The sequence below is a fragment of the Eulemur rufifrons genome, chromosome 7, assembly GCF_041146395.1.
Source record: "Eulemur rufifrons isolate Redbay chromosome 7, OSU_ERuf_1, whole genome shotgun sequence".
In the NCBI taxonomy this organism is placed as follows: domain Eukaryota; kingdom Metazoa; phylum Chordata; class Mammalia; order Primates; family Lemuridae; genus Eulemur; species Eulemur rufifrons.
Window position 1 is genome coordinate 69810972 of NC_090989.1, and position 20415 is coordinate 69831386.

The 20415-nt window shown below is 36.9% G+C and overlaps 2 protein-coding genes across 2 annotated transcripts in view; both read left to right on the forward strand.

Annotated features, from left to right (window-relative positions):
• ACAP2 (ArfGAP with coiled-coil, ankyrin repeat and PH domains 2) overlaps nt 1-9052 on the forward strand; it is a 122662-nt gene extending 113610 nt beyond the window's left edge. The window contains exons 21-23 of the mRNA XM_069472759.1: nt 1209-1319; nt 2728-2789; nt 8371-9052. Coding sequence (XP_069328860.1) covers nt 1209-1319; nt 2728-2789; nt 8371-8471 — 274 coding nt within the window. The 3' untranslated portion in view covers nt 8472-9052. The remainder of the gene's footprint in view (nt 1-1208; nt 1320-2727; nt 2790-8370) is intronic.
• Nucleotides 9053-18368: 9316 nt separating this feature from the next.
• Nucleotides 18369-20415, forward strand: part of XXYLT1 (xyloside xylosyltransferase 1) — a 163781-nt gene continuing 161734 nt past the window's right edge. Inside the window, exon 1 of the mRNA XM_069472760.1 lies at nt 18369-18954. Coding sequence (XP_069328861.1) covers nt 18451-18954 — 504 coding nt within the window. The 5' untranslated portion in view covers nt 18369-18450. The remainder of the gene's footprint in view (nt 18955-20415) is intronic.

A 20415-nucleotide genomic window follows, 5' to 3' on the forward strand; every position in this document is an offset into this window, starting at 1 on the left:
ACCTGGCTAAGCAAGAAGCTGTTCTTTTTTTATGTTTTTTAAATATCATCTTTTATTTTTATCATAACATGTTTTCTTTCCTTATATCAGCAAAGAGATTCTGTTTAATAACTTCATCATAGAAACTTTTCTATACTTAAAAAAGGTAGTATTTAAGGTAACTCACCTTTTGTGTTTTCTTCTTCATCTTTTTTTTTTTTTTTTTGAGACAGTGTCTCTCTGTGTTGCCCAGCTAGAGTGCTGTGGCCATTCACAGGCTCAGTCATGGTGCATTATGGCCTCAAACTCCTGACCTCAAGCAATCTTCCCACCTCAGCCTCCTGAAAGCTGGGACTACAGCCACCATGCCTGGGCTGTTTTTCTTCTTTAACTATCAAAATTCTTCCTATTTTATTTCATAGACTCTATTCACCTATTCTTTCATATTTTTTTTTCTTTTTTGAGACAGAGTCATCGTGTTTTATTGCCCAGGCTAGAGAGAAGTGGCATCATAATAGCTAACTGCAGCCTCAAACTCCTGGCCTCAAGCAATCCTCTTGCTTCAGCCTCCTGAGTACCTAGGACTACAGGGGCATTCCACCACACCTGGCTAATTTTTCTATTTTTTGTAGAGATGAAGATCTTCCTATGTTGCTCAGGCTGGTCTCAAACTCCTGGGCTCAAGTGATCCTCCCACCACGACCTCCCAAAATGTTAGGATTACAGGAGTGAGCCACTGTGCTCAGTCTTTTTTTCTCCATTTTTGTCAGTTTCTTCAAGATATAAATGCTTGTGGAGTACAACAGAAAGATTACTTTCTACTCTTTGATGTTGTATTTTCATGAATATATTACGATATTTACATTGCCTTGGCTTTCGTTAATCTCAAATAATGATCTTTTGTTTTAAGTTTATATTAATAGGTACCTGTGTACATCTTTTTAGGGTATTTGTTGAGGGTAGGGATCATAATTTATGTATTCCATGATGCCCCATAGTACTAGATTAAATAAAATAATGTACATGAAAATACCTTGAGATGTATAAAAATGTTGATATTGGTAAATTTTTATTATTAGTCAGTGTTTGATAAATATTTGTAGAATGAATCAAGAATTTCCATATAAAAATGTTATTTCTTTAAGTTAGGTAGTGCTTTTTATTTTTTAAGGTGAATACTAATATTTTTCTTATTGACAATACCTCAAAAATTATGTTTCTTTAAACAGGCAGGTATGTTTATTCCTAAAACGAGGTGCCAATCAACATGCCACTGATGAAGAAGGGAAAGACCCTTTGAGCATAGCTGTGGAAGCAGCCAATGCTGATATAGTAACCTTGTAAGTATTTCCTTTTTACTTGAGTATTTTCCATACAATCTATTATAGTCATCCCTCAGTTATCTGCAGGGTATTGGATGTAGGACCCCTGCGGATACCAAAAGTAGAAATAGTAGTGTAAATGAATCTCAGTCACTTACAAAGAGAAATTCCCATGGTTGCCTTGAACTGCTAAGCTTCCACTGTGAATTCTTGATTTGCCATCTATCACCCCTCCCTAACCCCTGCCAAATAAAAAAAACAAAACAGCCAAACATACTTTCTCAATGTCGTTTCCCGAATTCCCTGGAGGGTTAATTGTTAATTGTGAAGGCTATTCTGGGTAAATTTAGAACTATTAAATCATTATACATTTAGAATCGGAGAAAGAGAAGTTATTAAAGAAAAGATAGGAATAGTATAGAGAAATTAACTCTGGGTGCAGCTTCCCAGGCAATTCCTATATAGCAATGGCCCCTTCCCTCAAAACTGCCTGTTCTCAAATTGTCTAAATTTTTTCATTTTACTTTGTGTGAGGACTTCAGTTTCACTTAAGAATTTTTGTAAATAAGTATCCTTTCTAAAATCCAAATACCAAAGGAAGACTTCTGGAGCTATTGTTAAATCACTTAGTGGTTGAGAGAGGAGATGAAGGGAATTGGGGTACTTTAAAAATAGGAAAACTCCATGAGATGCTGCAGTTGCCGGAGAGAATGTGTCAGAAGAGGATGATGGAGGTCTGAAAAGGCAGTGGATATTTGGTGGTCCAAAAGACAGGCAAGCAGTACAAAGTAGGAGAAGAGTACCAAAGACAATATTTGCCTATTTCAGAATGTTGCTCATTTTTAAAAATGGAAGGAAATACTTGTCTTCATAATTCAGTGTTGCATGTCTTCTGCCAGGATGAATAACCCAAAAAAAGAATGTATAACCAAGATGGTAACCTTGAGAAGATCTTGGTTACCCATAGTCACTTCTTATGTTTGTCTATCAAAATATAATTCCAGTATTTAGAGGTAACACTGCTGTTTATGTTTGGAACTACCTCACCTGAGGGTGAGCCAGAGTGAACTTATGATGGAGTCTTATAATAATTTCAGCAGCTGGCAGTTAAAACTTGACAGGTTACTGTAGGAGTCAGGAATTCTTTGGAGTCTGGAGGAAGCAAGCTGCTAGAGGTGTTTAATAGAGCTGAAATGCACTTGTCAGGAATCTTTTATTGCCTTTTCTTATAAGAATTGTATGAAGATGAGATGTAGTTATTTTTTTGTCTCAGATTGATGGGTCTGATAAACTAAAAGTCAGTCTATTTTAGTGGCAAATGAAAAAAATTATATTAGTACATGTATTACCTGCTTTTATACTTCATTTGTTTATGAACATTTACGTTGTAAGACTTCATCTAAAAGATCCTTTTATTTAATTTTAGGTTACGTTTAGCAAGAATGAATGAAGAGATGCGGGAATCAGAAGGACTTTATGGACAGCCAGGTCAATATTCCACTAATAACCATACTGAAATGCAGTATAAGAAATGCATTCAGGAATTTATCAGTTTACAATTGGAAGATTCATAGTTCTTTAGTAAACTAATGTGATACTAGAGAGTTTTTATAACCTACTTGTAAATTGTGAGTTGTTAGCTATGTACTGTACTTCCTGAATTCTTGGGTGGCTAATCCTGGGCCTTTAAAAATCCATAAGTATTCCTGTTGCAGTACACATTTACTTGCTATATTTAACTCTGGCTGCTGACTTCTTTATATGCTGTACACATGTCTTCCATATACATTCCAGTGAAGTGAATGGAATGGTAAAAGTATTCTTTATATATTTACAGCAGCAAAATAGTTGTTTTCTTTTTGGAATTCTTTTTAGCTGTCAAGTGAATATAACAAAATTGTTTTCTTTTTGTTATTCAGGGAATTTCTATAAATTGTGTTCAGGGAAAAAAAAAAACAAAAACAAATCACCAAGTTTCTGGCTATAAAAAGTCAGTATGGAAAATGCCAAGAAAAAGTTTATTGATGAGTTTTGTACTCCAGTCTAAAAATGAGTTGAAAATTTAAAATAAAAATTTACCAGTAGGTTGAGAAGTCCATGATGGGAGTGGAGTTAGTATAAAAGGTTGAAGGAAAAGTTCTTATTTTACCTTTAGCTTTGCCCAAAGCAACTGTACAATATCTGTTGGATAAGTGGAAGTATTTAGAACAATTTTTTGTGACCTTGATGGCAAAGTAGACTTACTAGATAAATCTCAACTCATGATCACCTCCTTTCATTTTGAGTAATTTTCACCTTTGAATCAAGATGTCAAGAAAAGGAAGAAATGTTACTCCAGATTCCTCTCTTTGATGAACACATTCTTCACAAGAAGAGAATAATTATTAGATCTCTAGTTTCATGAATTTGAGTATATAAATTGCTAATTTATTTCATATAAATTCATATACATATTAGTAAAAAATTTCAGGAACTTATGACTAAAATACTTGAGAATGTTCAGTTTACAATGAACATATTTGGTTTTTTAAAAAATGAATATTGATACATTATTTTTAAAGTGGCCTGGTAGTATCATTTCTTCTTTTTGTTTAAATATGTTTTGAGATTTCTGTACTTTATGCTAGCTTCAGCCATTTATTTTGACCAGATTAATATAGAATTAATATCAATGTGTGGCCATTCTTTTCTCAGAGGACTGTATTTACTATTTATTTTTGGCCTAATTTAATAGGGAACAAGTAAGAACTTTGAGAATAGAGGCACTTCAGCTAGATACTTCTAATCTAGGGTGTCCCACTTTAATCCTATGGATCATACAGTACTATTGACTCATGATATTCCAAGATGTAACAGTGTTGATTAAGGGTGAAGCTCTAGCATTAATTCTGGATTTCACCCATTTGTTTTAAACTTGAATGTTAGATTTTAAATAAGTTATAATTTTGTAGCAGATATTCTTAAGTGATAGTATTACTAGGCCATTTTTGAGGCCTTTGTGTTTAAGCACTTTAAAATAAAAATTGCTCAAAGGATATGACCTGATATTTGTGAGATCAGAGTGAACTTCAAGATTTTAAGTTAAACAAATTTTTTCCCCCTGAAATTTTAAACTTAAATGTTTGGTTAGCTGCTCTTTCCTTAAGGTGTTTTCTTAAGGTGTTTGCTGATTAGTCGGAAGGTCGGTGGTCAACTCTTCTCTGGAATTGGGAAGCTTGAAGGACAGGGCCTCTATGTTCTTACCACCTCTAGTTCTGCCCAAATTGCTTGGGCTTCTGCTGCCACCATTTAAGCGCATTCAAATGTCTCTTTCACTGTTGTTTATGTATAAGTTTATATATATATATATTTTTCTCTATTGGTAGAAATATAGATTTTTCCAATTTATTTTAATGAAGACTTGAAAAAAGTCTCATTTAAGTCTCTACCATTCTCAAATTTTAGTTTGGAGGTTAATAAGTAGATCAGAATTCTGGAAATAGTGTATCAGAATAAAATGAGATTTTTTGATCTATTTGAGGATCATCTTGAAAATAGATTTTTAACTCATTCAGAGGAGCTAATATTTATTTAACTTAAAGCAAAGTAATTTTATGCTTGTACAGGTGACGTGGTGAAATGGCACAACAGTTGCTCTCTGGCTACGTTTCTTTTCCTTGATGAGTCTTTGGAGAGCAGACGTGTTTGGCTCAGGCAGTGGATCTTTGTTTTTCTTCTGCTTATCATTGTAAATTTTTCTGTCATAGACTTTGGTTGATTGTTTTATTGGGATTCTTTTTTGGGTTGTCTTAGCAATAGAAAGAAAACCTGAGAACTCTGGGTAATTTTTAAATGCAGGTATGTTCAATCTTTTGATAATGAAGAGCTCTATCATTTAACAGATTCAGGTAATCATAGACCTATTTCTAGCAAACCCCACTTGTAAATTGTCTACAACCTTAAGTTCCTGCAAGACGATGTAAGAGCACACATTTTCTGAAGGGAGGATGAGTCCCTCTTTAGCAGTCCCTGCAGCTCTCAGGAGGCCTGGGTGGGTGAAGGAAATAGCACACCCCACTCTAAATTGTTGAAAACCAGTCTGGTGGTTCTTACAGTCTCTGGTTCTGTGACTCTTCTTAATCTTTGGTGGGTTCTCAGCCAGTTGAGAATCACTGCTTTAGGGACCCAGTACTGGTTATGTAAGTACGCAGCAGGCAAAAGTTGGGAATCACTGATTATCACTGATAATCAGTTATCAAAGGAAGCTGTTACCAGCCCAGCAGGGCAGGGTCATGCATATGATCACCTAGGGGTGGGTCTTAGGTGCTACTGTCCCTTTGAGGGAGTTGATTTCAAGAGCAAAATCTGTTTTGGTGATAATATTTTGAATACCAAAAATTAAAAATGAACTTAAACTCAGTTGAAACACAGTAGTCTACATTTTAAAAATTCAGAACTGTCCAGGCACATAGAAAAGTTAACTCTCTGAAGGGAAATAGAATGTGGTTAGGTAATTTAAAGAATATGCTTAGCATTACAAATATTGGGTGATTAGTTATTTACCGTTTATAGTAAACTCTTAAATATACTTCTGGGAGCATTCCAGGGCAGCATATTCTGGGTAGTTGTTTATGTGTTCTAGTGTAGACAAATTATATTTGCCTTGGGAAAAATTCTAACTGATCAAAATTATATTTAAATTTTAAATAATCACATTGAAGTTCAACTTGTGTTAGTTATATTAAATATCTTAGTCACTATTGTTCTCATAACATTTGTTTGTGACAACATATTTTGAGGTCTAAGAAAGGTAGTATATTAACAGTGTGTGAATGTTTTGTTGGAAACTAAATGTTAACAGAAAGTTTTGTTTGTGTATGTGAAGGTGGAAACTTCCTTTTGTATTGTATTAACTTTTTTTTAATGTATTAAGTCAGTGAAACCAATGATTATTATAGCACCAACACTTTCCTTCAAAGAAGCATTTAATTCAGTCAATGAAAGGTCTTACAATTTGTTTTGCATGGTACAATGGTTCTTCTAAAATGTACTTGCGTTATAGGTACTAGATGATTTAAAAACAAAAACTGTAAAACCACTTAAAAAATCTCACAGTTTGTTATACAAAATATGCATTGCTAATAGTAGAAGCCATATATTGCCATTGTACTGTTGTAACACTTAAGAATGCTCATCTGGTGCTATCTGTAAACTATTTGGCATTAGCATCTGCTAGATCCTTCCTATTTCTTCTTGAATGTATAATGTGTGCCTTTTAAGTTACTTCTAGTGTTGAATGGTAAAATCAGTGTGGTATTTTTGTATTGTAATCTGCACTTTACACTTCTTGGAAAGTGAAATTCCAGACTATCCAGTTTAAATAGTATTTTAAAAATATTTATAATGTTTACAATAAATATTTTAAATATTTTAATTCAACATCTAAAAATAAGAAAAGATTTAAAATATTTTGTACTTATTAATTGCTATTTAATGTTGCTCTCCTCTCAGTTTATTTTATATCTTTTAGAATGACTAAAAATGGAAATAGATTGTAGTATTCTTTTGATGTGGCAGTAAACTTTTAAGAAATCATGGTATACTTGGATTGTCTTGCCAGTTTTTCCAGTATATCAAAGTTTATTTTTATTTTAGTTTTTATTTTACTATCTGTGTTGTTATTCTCAGCCAACCTATTAATATTCTTTTCTTACTGTTTTTTTCTTTTTAAAGTAGATTGATTAGTTTAATTAATTAATTCAGGTCGTGAATAAATTTCCAGGGCTAAATGAAAACTATATAGAGATTTTAATAAATTGCTTTTTACAAAGACTAAATATTAAAAATTACTAAATATTTAAAGTATTAAAATTTTTTAATTGAAAATCTTGGGTTATGCTGTAAGACCTTTTTACTAGATCTTTATCCCCATCCGCCAACTTTTTTCTAATTCTCTAGCTTTTGGTATGGCATCTCTTGCCTCAAAAATCTCGCTTTTTAAAAACAGACAGAACTTACTGCACTATTAACAACAACTGTAGCAATGAGTTTGTGATAAGATGGATGCAAGGTATCTAATGGGAAATGATTATAAAAACATGTTATAACAATAGTAATCTAAAACAGTATTTTATGGTCTAAATCTTGAGAACAGAACTATGCCAAGCATCTGTATAAAGCTAATGTTTAGCAGAAAGCATTCATGATGAATGATTTATCTTGAAAATAAGATTCCTTTGTCTGAGGAATTAATCTGTTAGTGTATATATATATGTTTAATTTCTCATGACAAGAAAAATAGTATTCAGTCTGCTATAATATCAATATCTATAGTTTACTTCTCTAAAAGCATATTTGTACATATATACATATGTTTATTACTCTAACAGATGTCTTTGGTATTTATTCCCATTTTACCATAGCATTCTTGCTCATATGGCCTACAGTAAACAAAAAACTTGTGACTAAATGTGAAGCTATAAAATATAGTCATTTTCTATGTTTTTTATTTTATAAGTTTGGTAAGCAGTGATTAGATGCTTTAGTTTTAATTAAGCATTAAAGTTCGAGTAAAGAATTACTTTTTTACATTCTGTTTTAAGTTTCTTTTAATTAAAAGATAATATTTCCCCCACTTGATTATCAGTTTGTCTTGTTAATAACTTGCATCCATCAAGAATATTAATATTTGGTTTTGTTCATTTCTTTTGGCCTTTATGAAGGGAAATATTTATTTAAATAAGGTCTTGTTTACTATACCTCATTTCGAATGACTTTTATTTCTCATGTGTTAATAAATGTATTTCTTTACATTGCTTTAAACACTTGCATCTTTGCTCTTTTCTAACTCTGAATTTTCCTCTGTGGCTGCATCTGAGGTGCTTTTTTCAGGTATAGTTTTTTTTTCTTTCATTATATAATTTTTCAGCATTTAAATTTAGTTGGCCTTTTTCCTTCCAAAAATGATCATCTGAACAAAAGTTTAATGTAATGAATTATAAAATAGTTGCTAGTTATAAAAATGAATGTTGTTTCATTAATACTTGAATTGTATAAATTTTAAAACTGTGCTTATTTTACTTCCATGCAGGTGATGAAACTTACCAGGACATTTTTCGTGATTTTTCCCAAATGGCATCCAATAATCCAGAGAAACTAAATCGTTTCCAGCAAGATTCACAGAAATTCTGATTTTTTTTAAAAAAGGGGAAAATATGAAATTTGGTGACCCCTAATGTATACAGCTGAAAATTTGCAAATTTTTACTGCTTTTGTTCTACTTAATTTTGGTAGATATTGAGTGGTTTGGAAAAAGGTACCCATACATTGATATTTTTATAAATTAAAACGTAGATCTCTAGTAGTTGGGAGAGGAACCTACTTTAGGACCTCTTTTATTTTAAGAAAACCTGTATAAAGGGCTATTTCTTGTAGATAAAAGTTGAATCTACATCTAGGCCATTTCTAGGTTACAAGATGCTAAGAGGTTAGACAAAATTTCATTTTTTTGCCGATGGGTGGTAGCATTGACTTTTTTTTCATTCATCTCGCCCAGGATCATTCATTCAAGCATGTCTTCATCAAGTGGGAGCCAACTGTCCTGTCTGCCTCAAGAATATGTCTTTTCTTTAGCTTCCCTGATGGTTTTTGGTGGTTTAGAAATAGGGGCGTGTGTGTGTGTGTGTGTGTGTGTGTGTGTTAGCTTAGCTATCATACACATAATAAATGATTTAATTATTAGAACTAGAAAATCCCTATTTGCTCATAAATGCAGTTATACTCCTTAGATGACAAATGGCTATACAAGTATAGACCATAGTTCAGTCCTTTAGATTTATTCCATCTTATGAGGCAAAAATAAGGTTTTACTTTTTGAAATCACCAGAAGGATCCCAGTTCAGAAGTTGTACTTCTTCGTTGTTGGGTTGATTTCGTAAAATTTTGACAAATTTGTTGATGTAATAAAATTGTGTTTCAAAGGTTACTTGAATGTTGCAAAATTATGCTTTCATCAAAACTTAACTTTCCAAGGAAAAGTTGATTTATAAAATAACATAGGACATTTTTATATTTGAAATTTGTTCTATTAATGATACATTTTTGCTATTGCTTCTGGTGAAAAAAAAATCTCTCTGTACAAAGAAACCCCCATTTTTTCGAAGTTTATACTGAAATACACAGCAATAAATTGCTTTTTATTTTTTTCTACATCTATCCTGTGTACTTATACACAGTGTACATTCTTTTAAATTATATCATGTATATAGCTTTAGTATTTGGTTACATGAATCACAGACCTTTGAATTCTAAAATATTATGGATATACTTTTTACCACTTATATGCTACAAATTAGTCTGATTCCATCTTTGATTGACATGTCTTGACTACAGATAATTTGCCTTATGGTTCCTTTCCAGTGTTGTCAACAATTAAATCTAATCTTCTTTTAGAAATTATATGTAAGTAATATTACTGATATTCTTTCTAAATAAAAGAGGTCTTTAAATTTATAAAAGAGAAATTATATTTAATTGGATAAATAATAAATTTTCTAACATTTCACTCCCAATAACTAGAGTTTTATAAATTGATTAAACATTAAATCAGAATCCATCTAAGCAGAAATTATACTGAAATAAGTTCACATCACAAAAAATGTTCCAGAATTTGGCCAAATTGCATGCATGTAATGTTTATTTAATAGTAGTCACTATATATTATATGAGGATAAAAATATATTTGTAAATTATTTCTGAGGAAATGCTAACTTCTAAACATTGTATTTGAATTACAATAATAGAAACATTAAATCTTTCCTGTTTCACCTCAAAGTCACAGTTCATCATTAGGTACTTTATCTGCAGGCAAAATTCTGATTTGTAATTTTTATTAGAGTATACTTTGTTATTAATTGTCCAAAAAGGTCAAGGAAAAGAAAGATGTTAAAATAAACAGAAAGAAGAAAGAGAAGAGAAAGCCTCGTTTTTCCTTGATAGTGCCTGTTCCTGTTTTAATCCTAGGACTTCACTCCTAAAGATCCTGACCTTTATTTGAGCGAGTCTAGGCAGTTTTCCTTTTGGATCTGGCCATTGGTGCTTCTAATCACCTCTAGGATCTCTGTGGCTCTGAAGGCAATTCCTTATGACACTCTTACCTCCTGTGGCTTGAGTCTTGAATTGTTAATGTGGCAGTAATTAGTATCTACTTAAACTTAATGGTTAAAGATATATTTGAAGTGCCCTAAAGATGATCATGGTTGTGAATATCTTCAGAGAAAGCTAAATCTTTAATATTGCAGGGAGGCTGGCAGTATAAAAATACACTTCCGTGGCTTGATTCCTTGAATGTGCTGAGACTTAATTTGGACTAAATTTGGCAGAAACGATGTAGTAAACAGCAAGGCTTTAAATTAATAGTTACGAGGTAGGTTGGCTCTTAGGTGAATTTAGCTGTGTCAACTAGTAGCTTTTATATAGTATATAACAAATCTGAGTTTTGTTATGCTGTGAATTATTCAGTGCATTGTGAGAAATTATAGAATAAACAATGTTAATCATACTCTTGGGCTTCATTAGTCAATGTGATTGCCCTTTGTTTTCTTTCCATAACTTACCTGCTATTATTAGTTTCTGATTCCTTGTTACTAATCTGTTAGCTCATTATCATTAGCTCACTAACTTAAAAATTAGATTAATACCAAAATAAGAAGGGCAGCACTAGCTATGAAGAGTTCATAAAATGCAGTTTCATGTTAGAACTAGAATAAAGGTAATTGAGCAGTTATTTGTAATGCTTCATTGCAACATATTTAAGATTTCTAAGACTTCAAAAATCACCTTTAATGCAATCCTTAGAAATTCAGAAATTTCCTGGGATTCACTACATTACAGCGTTCACCTAATTTATACTGGTTTTCACTGTAGATTTCAATGAACTTTGGTGTTTACATTCCCAGACATAATAGGTTTAATTTGGAATATGTACTTTGGTTCTTCACGAGTGCAGTTTGAAAAAAAAAGTTATACCTTCATAGTCTGACCAACTTAGGTTTGTGACATGTTAGCAGTATTTAAAAAATATATTTTATGCATGTTAATTGTGGTCACAATAAATGAAATTGTGTTTAAAACTAAATTTACTACCCATTTTGAATAATCAAACATTCCAAGATCACTCTTAGATGGTCAAATTAATACTTCTGTATAGTAGCACCTTGGACCATGGACATGAGCTGGAAAATGATATATTTTTATAGAATTGTATGTCCAGAATGACTTTAGAACTGCATGATATAGTGGAAAGAGCACTGGACTAGTAGTCACTACCCTTTTTGGATTCAAGGCTCCTCACAAATAAAATGAGTGGAACGAAACAAGGTGAAAGTATAACAACATCCCTTTGTATACTGTTTTACTACTTACAATGTACTTTGGCATTGCTTTATCTCACCTGATTCTCACAGTAGGAGGAATTCTGAGATCTTACCCTCTGAGCTCCAACATTGTCTGCTTTTTTGATCCTAGCGTGTCCCTCTTGTTGTGCAGAGGTGGTTCTCTCGGTTTGCTAGTTGGTAGCAGAGCTGACACCATAACCCAGGTCTGACTACTACTCAGAGGCACTTTACTTGTATCGTGAAATGATTTGAAATCATTGTAAAGCAGCAAAATCTGATAATGACTGCCAGCTTTCCTTGTGTTTTGATAACAAAGACTCCAAATATTCTGGAGAACCTGGATATAAGGTTTGAAGGAATAGACTGGGATTTGAAGACATCAAATTGTAGGAAATTTGACATTTTTGCAATAAGAAACAATGACAGCAAAACATTATAAAGTTAATTTTAATTCACCATATATGTATCAACTTCTTGATGCTTTCAAATAACCTATAAATATGGTTTTATGGATGTTGTTTTCTGTTTATATAAACTTATCCACTTAAAATGGGATCATAGGACAAAGCAGGGTTTGACTAAATAAACTTTTCTCTGCATTGGTCTTTTCACTATGTTATTTTCTAAATTTTCTTATTTTTCCTTAAGCTCCCTATTCCCCACATTTTGGATGTTAATTTTAAACAGGGAAAGCTTGCTACATTATAAAGATTGTTGGCACCATTTATTTTACACAAAGGCTAAAGGTTAACTTTTGGAAATGATGAGCTACTTTTCTATATGTGTTTACTTGTGCTTTGTGATATTTTGGATCATTCCAGTCATAAAGACTTATTACATGTAATATTTCTTGCTACCTGTGAAAAGGTATATTTTAAAGAATGTATAACCAACAGTCCATTCACTTTTTATTAGTATGTAGAGGATTTGTATCTAACTCATGAATGTAGTTTTACTGTAGTTTGTCATTGTAAATGGAGCAAAGTACATTATCTTTGTAGTTATTCTAAAATGTACATTATGTAAGAATTGTAAATATTATACTTGATTAAGTACTTTGTATGCTGAAAAATTACAATAATAAGTCAATAAAGATCTCACCTCTGGCATAGTTCTTTTATGCTCAGACTTCCACTTGTGAAATACACTGCCAACCTATCTGTTAACGTGTTATATTTAAGGTACTATTAATATATTCCTTCCCAGCCATTTGAAATTGATCCACATTGATCCTATTTGCTGATTACTTCAATCAAGAAATCTATTTGCTCTTTTAAGTATTTTCTTCTGTCTGATCACAGAGCTGTTATGGCCCCTAATACATTGGCTAAAAACCTCAAAAAGGCTTTTTTTTTGCCCTTGCTCTAGTTTTTCTCCATTATAATTGACATACCCTTAAAGATCCTAATCTATGCTGCATATTCACAGTAACAACAAACAACAAACAAAAACATGTTTTTATTTGAATTGGGATTGAAGGGATGGAGGGTTGAGAAAACAACTGGATGTGAACTGCCTGCTTTTGGCTTTTCTTTAAAAGTTAATTGAAAGCAGACACATAAACTTTTCAATGTAACTTGCTTTGTTCAGCTTCATTTCATTTTCAGAATAGTTCTGTGAAGAAGAGAACCCACATTAATAGTCAATAGATGTTTTTTTTTTTTTTTTTTTTTTTTTTTTTTTTTGAGACAGAGTCTCACTCTGTTGCCCGGGCTAGAGTGAGTGCCGTGGCGTCAGCCTAGCTCACAGCAACCTCAAACTCCTGAGCTCAAGCGATCCTCCTGTCTCAGCCTCCCGAGTAGCTGGGACTACAGGCATGCGCCACCATGCCCGGCTAATTTTTTCTATATATATTTTTAGCTGTCCATATAATTTCTTTCTATTTTTGGTAGAGATGGGGTCTCGCTCTTGCTCAGGCTGGTCTCGAACTCCTGAGCTCAAACGATCCGCCCACCTCGGCCTCCCAGAGTGCTAGGATTACAGGCGTGAGCCACCGCGCCCGGCCGTCAATAGATGTTTTAAATGAAAACAAAACGGCCTACTTTATTGCAAAAACAATGTTTTATCATGCAGAAAAATGTTTAACGATAAGGAAGACAGTAATCCATAATTCCATTGTCTACCTGTTTGGTCCAAAATGGAATCCACTAGCTATATGTGGATATTTAAATTAATTAAAATTAAACAAAATAAAGAGTTCAGTCCCTCAGTCATACTGCCACATTTTAAGAGCTCAGTAGCCACATGTGGCTAGTGACTATTGTTTTGAACAGGACAGACTGTAGGACATACCCATCTTATAGGAAGTTCTGTTGGGTAGAAGGAGAAATTTAATTTTTTGGTCCATATCCTTCTAGATTTTTGGGTGTGTATGTTTATACATTTATACAACGGGATCATACTATTTGTTACCCACTTCTTTCATTTACTACAGGAGAGGATTTTAAAAAATATATTTATTTTGGAAAATTTCAAACATGTACAAAAGTAGAGAAAATAACTTCAATAGCTATAAATTCATGGCTAACATCATTTTATTTATACTCCCACCCAATTTTCCCCTTCCCTAGATTTTTTTGAACCAAATCCCAGACATTTCACCAGCAAATCATTTAGTTTGTATCTCTAAACTCTAAAAGGTAAAGACTGTTTAAAAAATTCTAATATAACACTCCTTAAACTATAAAACTATATAATGAGTACTCATACTTTTCTGATTGTCTCAAATGTTATTTTTAACACCATTAACTGCCATGTGAGTTGTATTTAACTCATGGGAATTTGGAGCCTGGGGCCTCGTGAAGCATATGTAACTCACATGTCTCTTCACCTTGGGACCTGCGTGAACTATTTTTCAAGCTGCATATCATTCATGCACAAAAAAAACAAAAAATAAATTTTTCATTAAATTAGAAAGGATCGTTTTATTTTTGAAGTTTTTATTCTATTTTCATAATAAAACACCTTGGCCCCAAGGGAAAAAAATTTTCTAGTGTGGCAGTCAGTGTGTTAAAATAGGCTGAGTGCAGTGATTCCCAGCATTTTGGGAGGCTGAGGCAGGAGGATGGCTTGAGGCTAGGAGTTAGAGACCAATCTGGGCAACATTGTGAGACCCCATCATTACAAAAAAAGAAATTAGGCTGGCATGGTAGCATGAGTCTGTAGTCCCAGCTACTGGGAAGGCTGAGGCGGGAGTTTGAGTGTACAGTGAGCTATGATTATGCCACGCCACTGCACTCCAGCCTGGGCAACAGAGTGAGACCTTGTTTCTATAAAAAATAAAAATAGATTATTAAAGTCAGAATTCACATAAGTTCCATACATTGCAGTTGGTTAATATGTTTTTTAGTCTCTAAATTTATAGGTTTTTCTCCATTTATTATTTTTTAAAATTTCTTGCAGTTTGTTGAATACATCACTTTTAACGACTAGTATTATTCTTATTTAACCACTTTATTATTTGATTCCTTTTTTTTTTTTTTTGCCATCATAAACCTAGCTCTGCTTTATCCTTATGGCAAATATTTTAGAACATTCTTAATTATTTCCTTAGGATAATTCCGAGAAGTGAAAATACTGGTTTAATGGGTGGATATATTTTTGAGGCTCATTCAGTGTGTCAGGTGGTATGTTAGGTACTGGGGATATTGTGGTTAAAAACAGGAAGTAAACCTGCATCCCGTTCTCTTAGAATTCTTGCAATGGAGAAAGATGGGCCTAGGATATAGGTAGCCCTTATGGAATTGTTGAGGATGGGAGGTGTTTAGAGATCATTCATGTAGGCAGTGACATGTAAGCCAAGGTCTGAAACAGAAAGAGAGGCTGGATAATATATCCAGCTTTACAGATGTGGAAATCACACAACAGGAAAAACCAATTACCTGTAATCTCTAGTCAGAAATCAGAGAACTTGGCGAAAGTTTGTTAGAACTGAAGAGTTATTGGTACTTACCAGAGTTCTTTGTCTCCTTAGCTATGGTATGATACACCCAGATATATCTATTTTAAGCTGAGAAAATAACACACACCACCGTCTGGCACACTCTATACTGTTTTTTATTTATCTATTTTCCCCTGCTAGAATGTGTGCACTATGAGGTCAAGGATTTTTGTTTTTTCACTACTGTATCCTCAGGTGCTACTAGTATGCTTGGTATGTAGTACTCAATATCTATTGAATAAATGACTAACTGGCCACCTTGAACCTACTGTTTTAGTGGTGTTTTTTTTTTTTTTTTTTTTTTTTGAGACAGAGTCTTGCTTTGTTGCCCAGGCTAGAGTGAGTGCTGTGGCGTCAGCCTAGCTCACAGCAACCTCAAACTCCTGGGCTCAAGCGATCCTACTGCCTCAGCCTCCCAAGTAGCTGGGACTACAGGCATGCGCCACCATGACCGGCTAATTTTTTTTTCTATATATATTTTAGTTGGCCAGATAATTTCTTTCTATTTTTAGTAGAGATGGGGTCTCGCTCTTGCTCAGGCTGGTCTCGAACTCCTGACCTCGAGTGATCCACCCGGTTCGGCCTCCCAGAGTGCTAGGATTACAGGCGTGAGCCACCGCGCCTGGCCTGTTTTAGTTTTTAATCAACAATTTACTTCAGAAAGCTGCAACATTAATTTTTCTTTATGGGCAAAGAACTGGAAATGATAAGCTGCAACTTGGAGATAAGACCAGCCTCATGAGTATTTTTTGACTTCCCACGTAAAACATAAATGATCTTGTTATTTATTTCTTATCCATAAATTCCAGGAGTAGTGATCTTGTAAAGGTTTGAAAGATAAAACATTTGTTGAATACATTAATTCTAGAATAAATGGCAGAGAAAAAAGCCACTTTATTAGGTGAGGGACTAAATGTTGCAATTCCAGAATTATTTCTCCTTTGTTAATGAACAATAATCAGAATGTAATAATACAGCTATAGCATGCTGCTTGGAGATTCTGTGGAATATATAATAAAGCCTTAGTAGAGATTTGGGGTTTAGTATTTATAAATAACCCAAGAAAGCTATGGTTGCTAAATTACATTTTTGTACATGTTGGATATTTAGGCTTTAAAAACAAAAAGAGTTTAGTGTCTCTAGCATAGTTTACATTTATTGTTTACTAAGTGCTAGGCATTGTTCTGCTTATTATCTATTGCCTCTCATAACCCTATGAGGCATAGATACTAGTATTAGTCTCATTTTCCAAATGGGTGTAATTGTGGTTCAGGGTAATTAAGAACCTGCCTAAAGTTTAACAACTTCCTGTGTTAGAGCTGGAGTTCCAGCCTGCATGGTCCACTCCAGAGCTTAACCAGTGTCGTATGCTGAAGGTTGTGGTAAAATACACACATTTCAGAGCTTTCATTACTGCTTTTACAGCTAACCTTGGCTAAAGGATTGGGCTTTGGAAGCACTAAGACTTGGGTTGAGATCCTGGCTCCATTACTTACCAGCCAGCTAGGTGTGGGTAATTTTCTGAACCTCAATTTCCTCAATCGTAAAATACCTCTATCTCATAGAGTTGTGAAGATCAAATGAATTACTCAGCTGTGGTATTCTGCTGGTTTTTTTTTTTTTTTTTTTTTTGGCAAAGTGAGTAGTTTATGTTGAACGTGTTGCAGGTCTGTTTCAGAGGTCCGATGTTTTTCAGAAAAGTGTTGCTCCAATTGAAAAGAACAAGAGTTAAAAATGAGATGAACTGTGGTTCTGGGAAAGGTGGGCTCCACCCACACTTGGGGAAATAATGGTATGGCTCATAAACCGGTGAGAGATCAATTTGTATGCGCATTTGTCCATGAATTTTCACCTCGATCTCTTTTAAGCATGCAGACCACTTGTACATGTTTACTTCAAAACTACTGGTGCACCATCAATTCTTAGAAGATTTAGGTTAATAGGTTTTTATTTATGTAGTTGGCAGTGTTTATCTAGGGTCAACACTGCCACTGGCTAGCTGTGTGATCTTGGGCAAATTAACTCAGTGTGGCTCAGTTAAGAATTTGCAGAACTCCCTGGGACATATTAAGGCTCTTGATAAAGTGTCAAAGTCTGTTTCAAAAATAAAAACGAATCAATACCACTCTCACGGGTGTTACTACTCAGGGGCTCTCTGAACTACCACGGTGTTTTGGGCAGCGGGGTCCCCCTGCTGGCCACATCCTTTGGATTACCTTTGGTCTGTGTCAGAGGGGCCAAGTGCGGTGGGAGGCGCCGCAAGTGTCATTGCTACTTCAGCGTGAAAGGGCAAGCAGCTTGCTAGTTTAAATTCCCTATCTCCAGCTAGTCTCCAAGGTATGAAGGGAGTGGGGGAGAGGACTCAAAGCCTCCAACAAATTAGGAAGAAAAGATACAGAAATAAAAGTTTTCTCTCTTTCTGCGTCCAGTTTACCTTTTTGCTAACCGAAGGTCCTGCATTGGGTCGCTTCAGTCCCTTTCAAGGCTCAGCTTCGAGATCTGGCCTCTGGGGCGGGGCACGTAGGCGCGCCGGTTGTCACAGGCTGCACAGCGGGCAGGGCTTCCGTACGCCGGGCTTCTCAGCCCGCCCCTCCCACGCTGGGCCTCTAGAGCCCACGCGCGGTCCCCCGGCCTGTAATCTTTCCGAACCTAGGACCCAGCGGCTGCCGACAGCCCTGGCCCCGCCTCTCCGTAGGTCAGCGCCCGCCATTGGCTCTGGGCAGCGCGGCCACGCCTCCGCCATGGCCGCCGCCTGCTGCCGGGGCTACTAAGTGGCTGCCGGGGTACTGGTCGCCGCTAGCCCTTCCTAGCTGCCGGGTCCGCCGGCTCGCGGCGCATGGGCCTGCTCCGAGGCGGGCCCCCATGCGCTCGCGCCATGGCGCGCCTGGGCGCTCTGCGCTCCCACTACTGCGCGCTGCTGCTGGCCGCGGCGCTTGCAGTCTGTGCCTTCTACTACCTAGGCTCGGGCCGGGAGACCTTCTCCAGCGCCACCAAGAGGCTGAAGGAGGCCCGCGCCGGGGTCCCCGCCGCGTCCTCGCCGCCCGCGCTAGACGTGGCGCGGGGTTCCGTGGCGCCGGCCCCGGGCGCCAAGGCCAAGAGCCTGGAGGGCGGGGGGTCCGGGCCGGTGGACTACCACCTGCTGATGATGTTCACCAAGGCAGAGCACAATGCCGTGCTGCAGGCCAAGGCCCGCGTCGCGCTGCGCTCGCTGCTGCGCCTTGCCAAGTTCGAGACGCACGAGGTGCTTAACCTTCATTTCGTGAGCGAGGAAGCCAGCCGCGAGGTGGCCAAAGTCCTGCTGCGGGAGCTCCTGCCGCCCGCCGCCGGCTTCAAGTGCAAGGTGAGCGGGGCTGAGCGGGGCTGCGGCTAGGATCTCCCGGTGGGTGGCCCACTCGGTCCTAGGTGAGGTCTTGCGCGCTCCCGGCAGGACTCCAGGGGATGAGGGATGGGGTCTTCGCTGCGCTGCCCACTTGAAACGCCTGTGACCTAACTCCCTCCGCCCTTCCCTAAGTGTGCGCTCATTGCTAGCGGGAGGCCTTGCCTGGGGGCGTGTCGGGGAGCCAGAGGCGCTTAGCCGGTGCCGGAGTGAAGCTGCGATGTTAACTGACTTTAACGTGGCTCGCTCCCCTTCTCCCCGAGCCTTCCCCTGTATTAAGTGCAGCCCCCTGGAGAATCAGCACGCCCCCATTTGCTAGCGTTGCAGGGTTCAGCAGTGCCTTCAGAGTCTGCACCTCTTTTTATGTTCCTCAGTCTTTGACTTTTGAGAATGGAACTGGTCATTTGAAGGCACCATTTGTCGCTCCGAGCAAAGTCTGCTTGGACACGGTCTTGGTGAGGCCTCTGGGAGTGTCGAAGTTGTAGTGATATTTCTCATAGCTCTTAAGGTATTTCAGTCGGATCTGGTCAAACTCACCATCTCATCTCCTCTCTGTCCCCCCTTCTCCCCTACCCTGAAGGATGCAGAACCTATTTAGAGAACCCGCAGATTTCTCCAAGTGAGGAAGGGAAAGCTCCAAGAGGAAAAGGTACCTGAGGAGAGCACAGCTAGCCACCTTGTCCCAGGCTGGACCAACCTGCCACTGTGGCAGTGCCCATCTCTCCTCACCATCTCACTTTACCGCCTGCCTCTGCCTGTCCAAGATTGGGTTCCTGACTTGGTGTGAATTACTTCATTCAAATTGTTTGCCTTATTTAGACCTAATAATTGTACAGAGGGAATCCAAGGGATTTTTGGATAAGGAGGAGTAAGTGATCCAAAGGATGGAGACCGATGTTGGCTGGGGAAGGGTGCTAAGGCTGTGACTGAGGGAGTGACTCAGGGGAGCTCCTGGCAGATCCTGCAGGATTCAGGAGTCTGCGGTGGCTCCCTGTTGCCTACAGAGTCAAGTCCCAATTTCTTGGTAGGGCCCTCTGTGTTGTGAGCCTTTCTGGCGTCACCTCTCTTCCTTCCTCTATATGAACCTTATGTCTTAACTGTAGTGACTGTGCATTTGTACAAGCTGTACTTTCTGCCCAGAATGCCCTCTTAGGCCCTCGACTACTCTTTACTCAGCTTTCACCTTTCCCGAGAATGTCCCTAGACCCTGGGGACTGTCCATGCCCAACCCTCCACAGCTCTCCGTTCTGCTCCCTCCACAGCATCATAGGCCAATGTTTTCCCCTCTGTACCATATTTCCCCCTTAAGGAGCACTTCTCTCTTGTTGGAAAAGGTCCGGAGGGCAATTTAAATTGAGTTGTGTTAGAAACCTTAGAAAGAGGAAGGCAGCTTCTTGCCCACCCATGAACAAATAAGCCCATCAG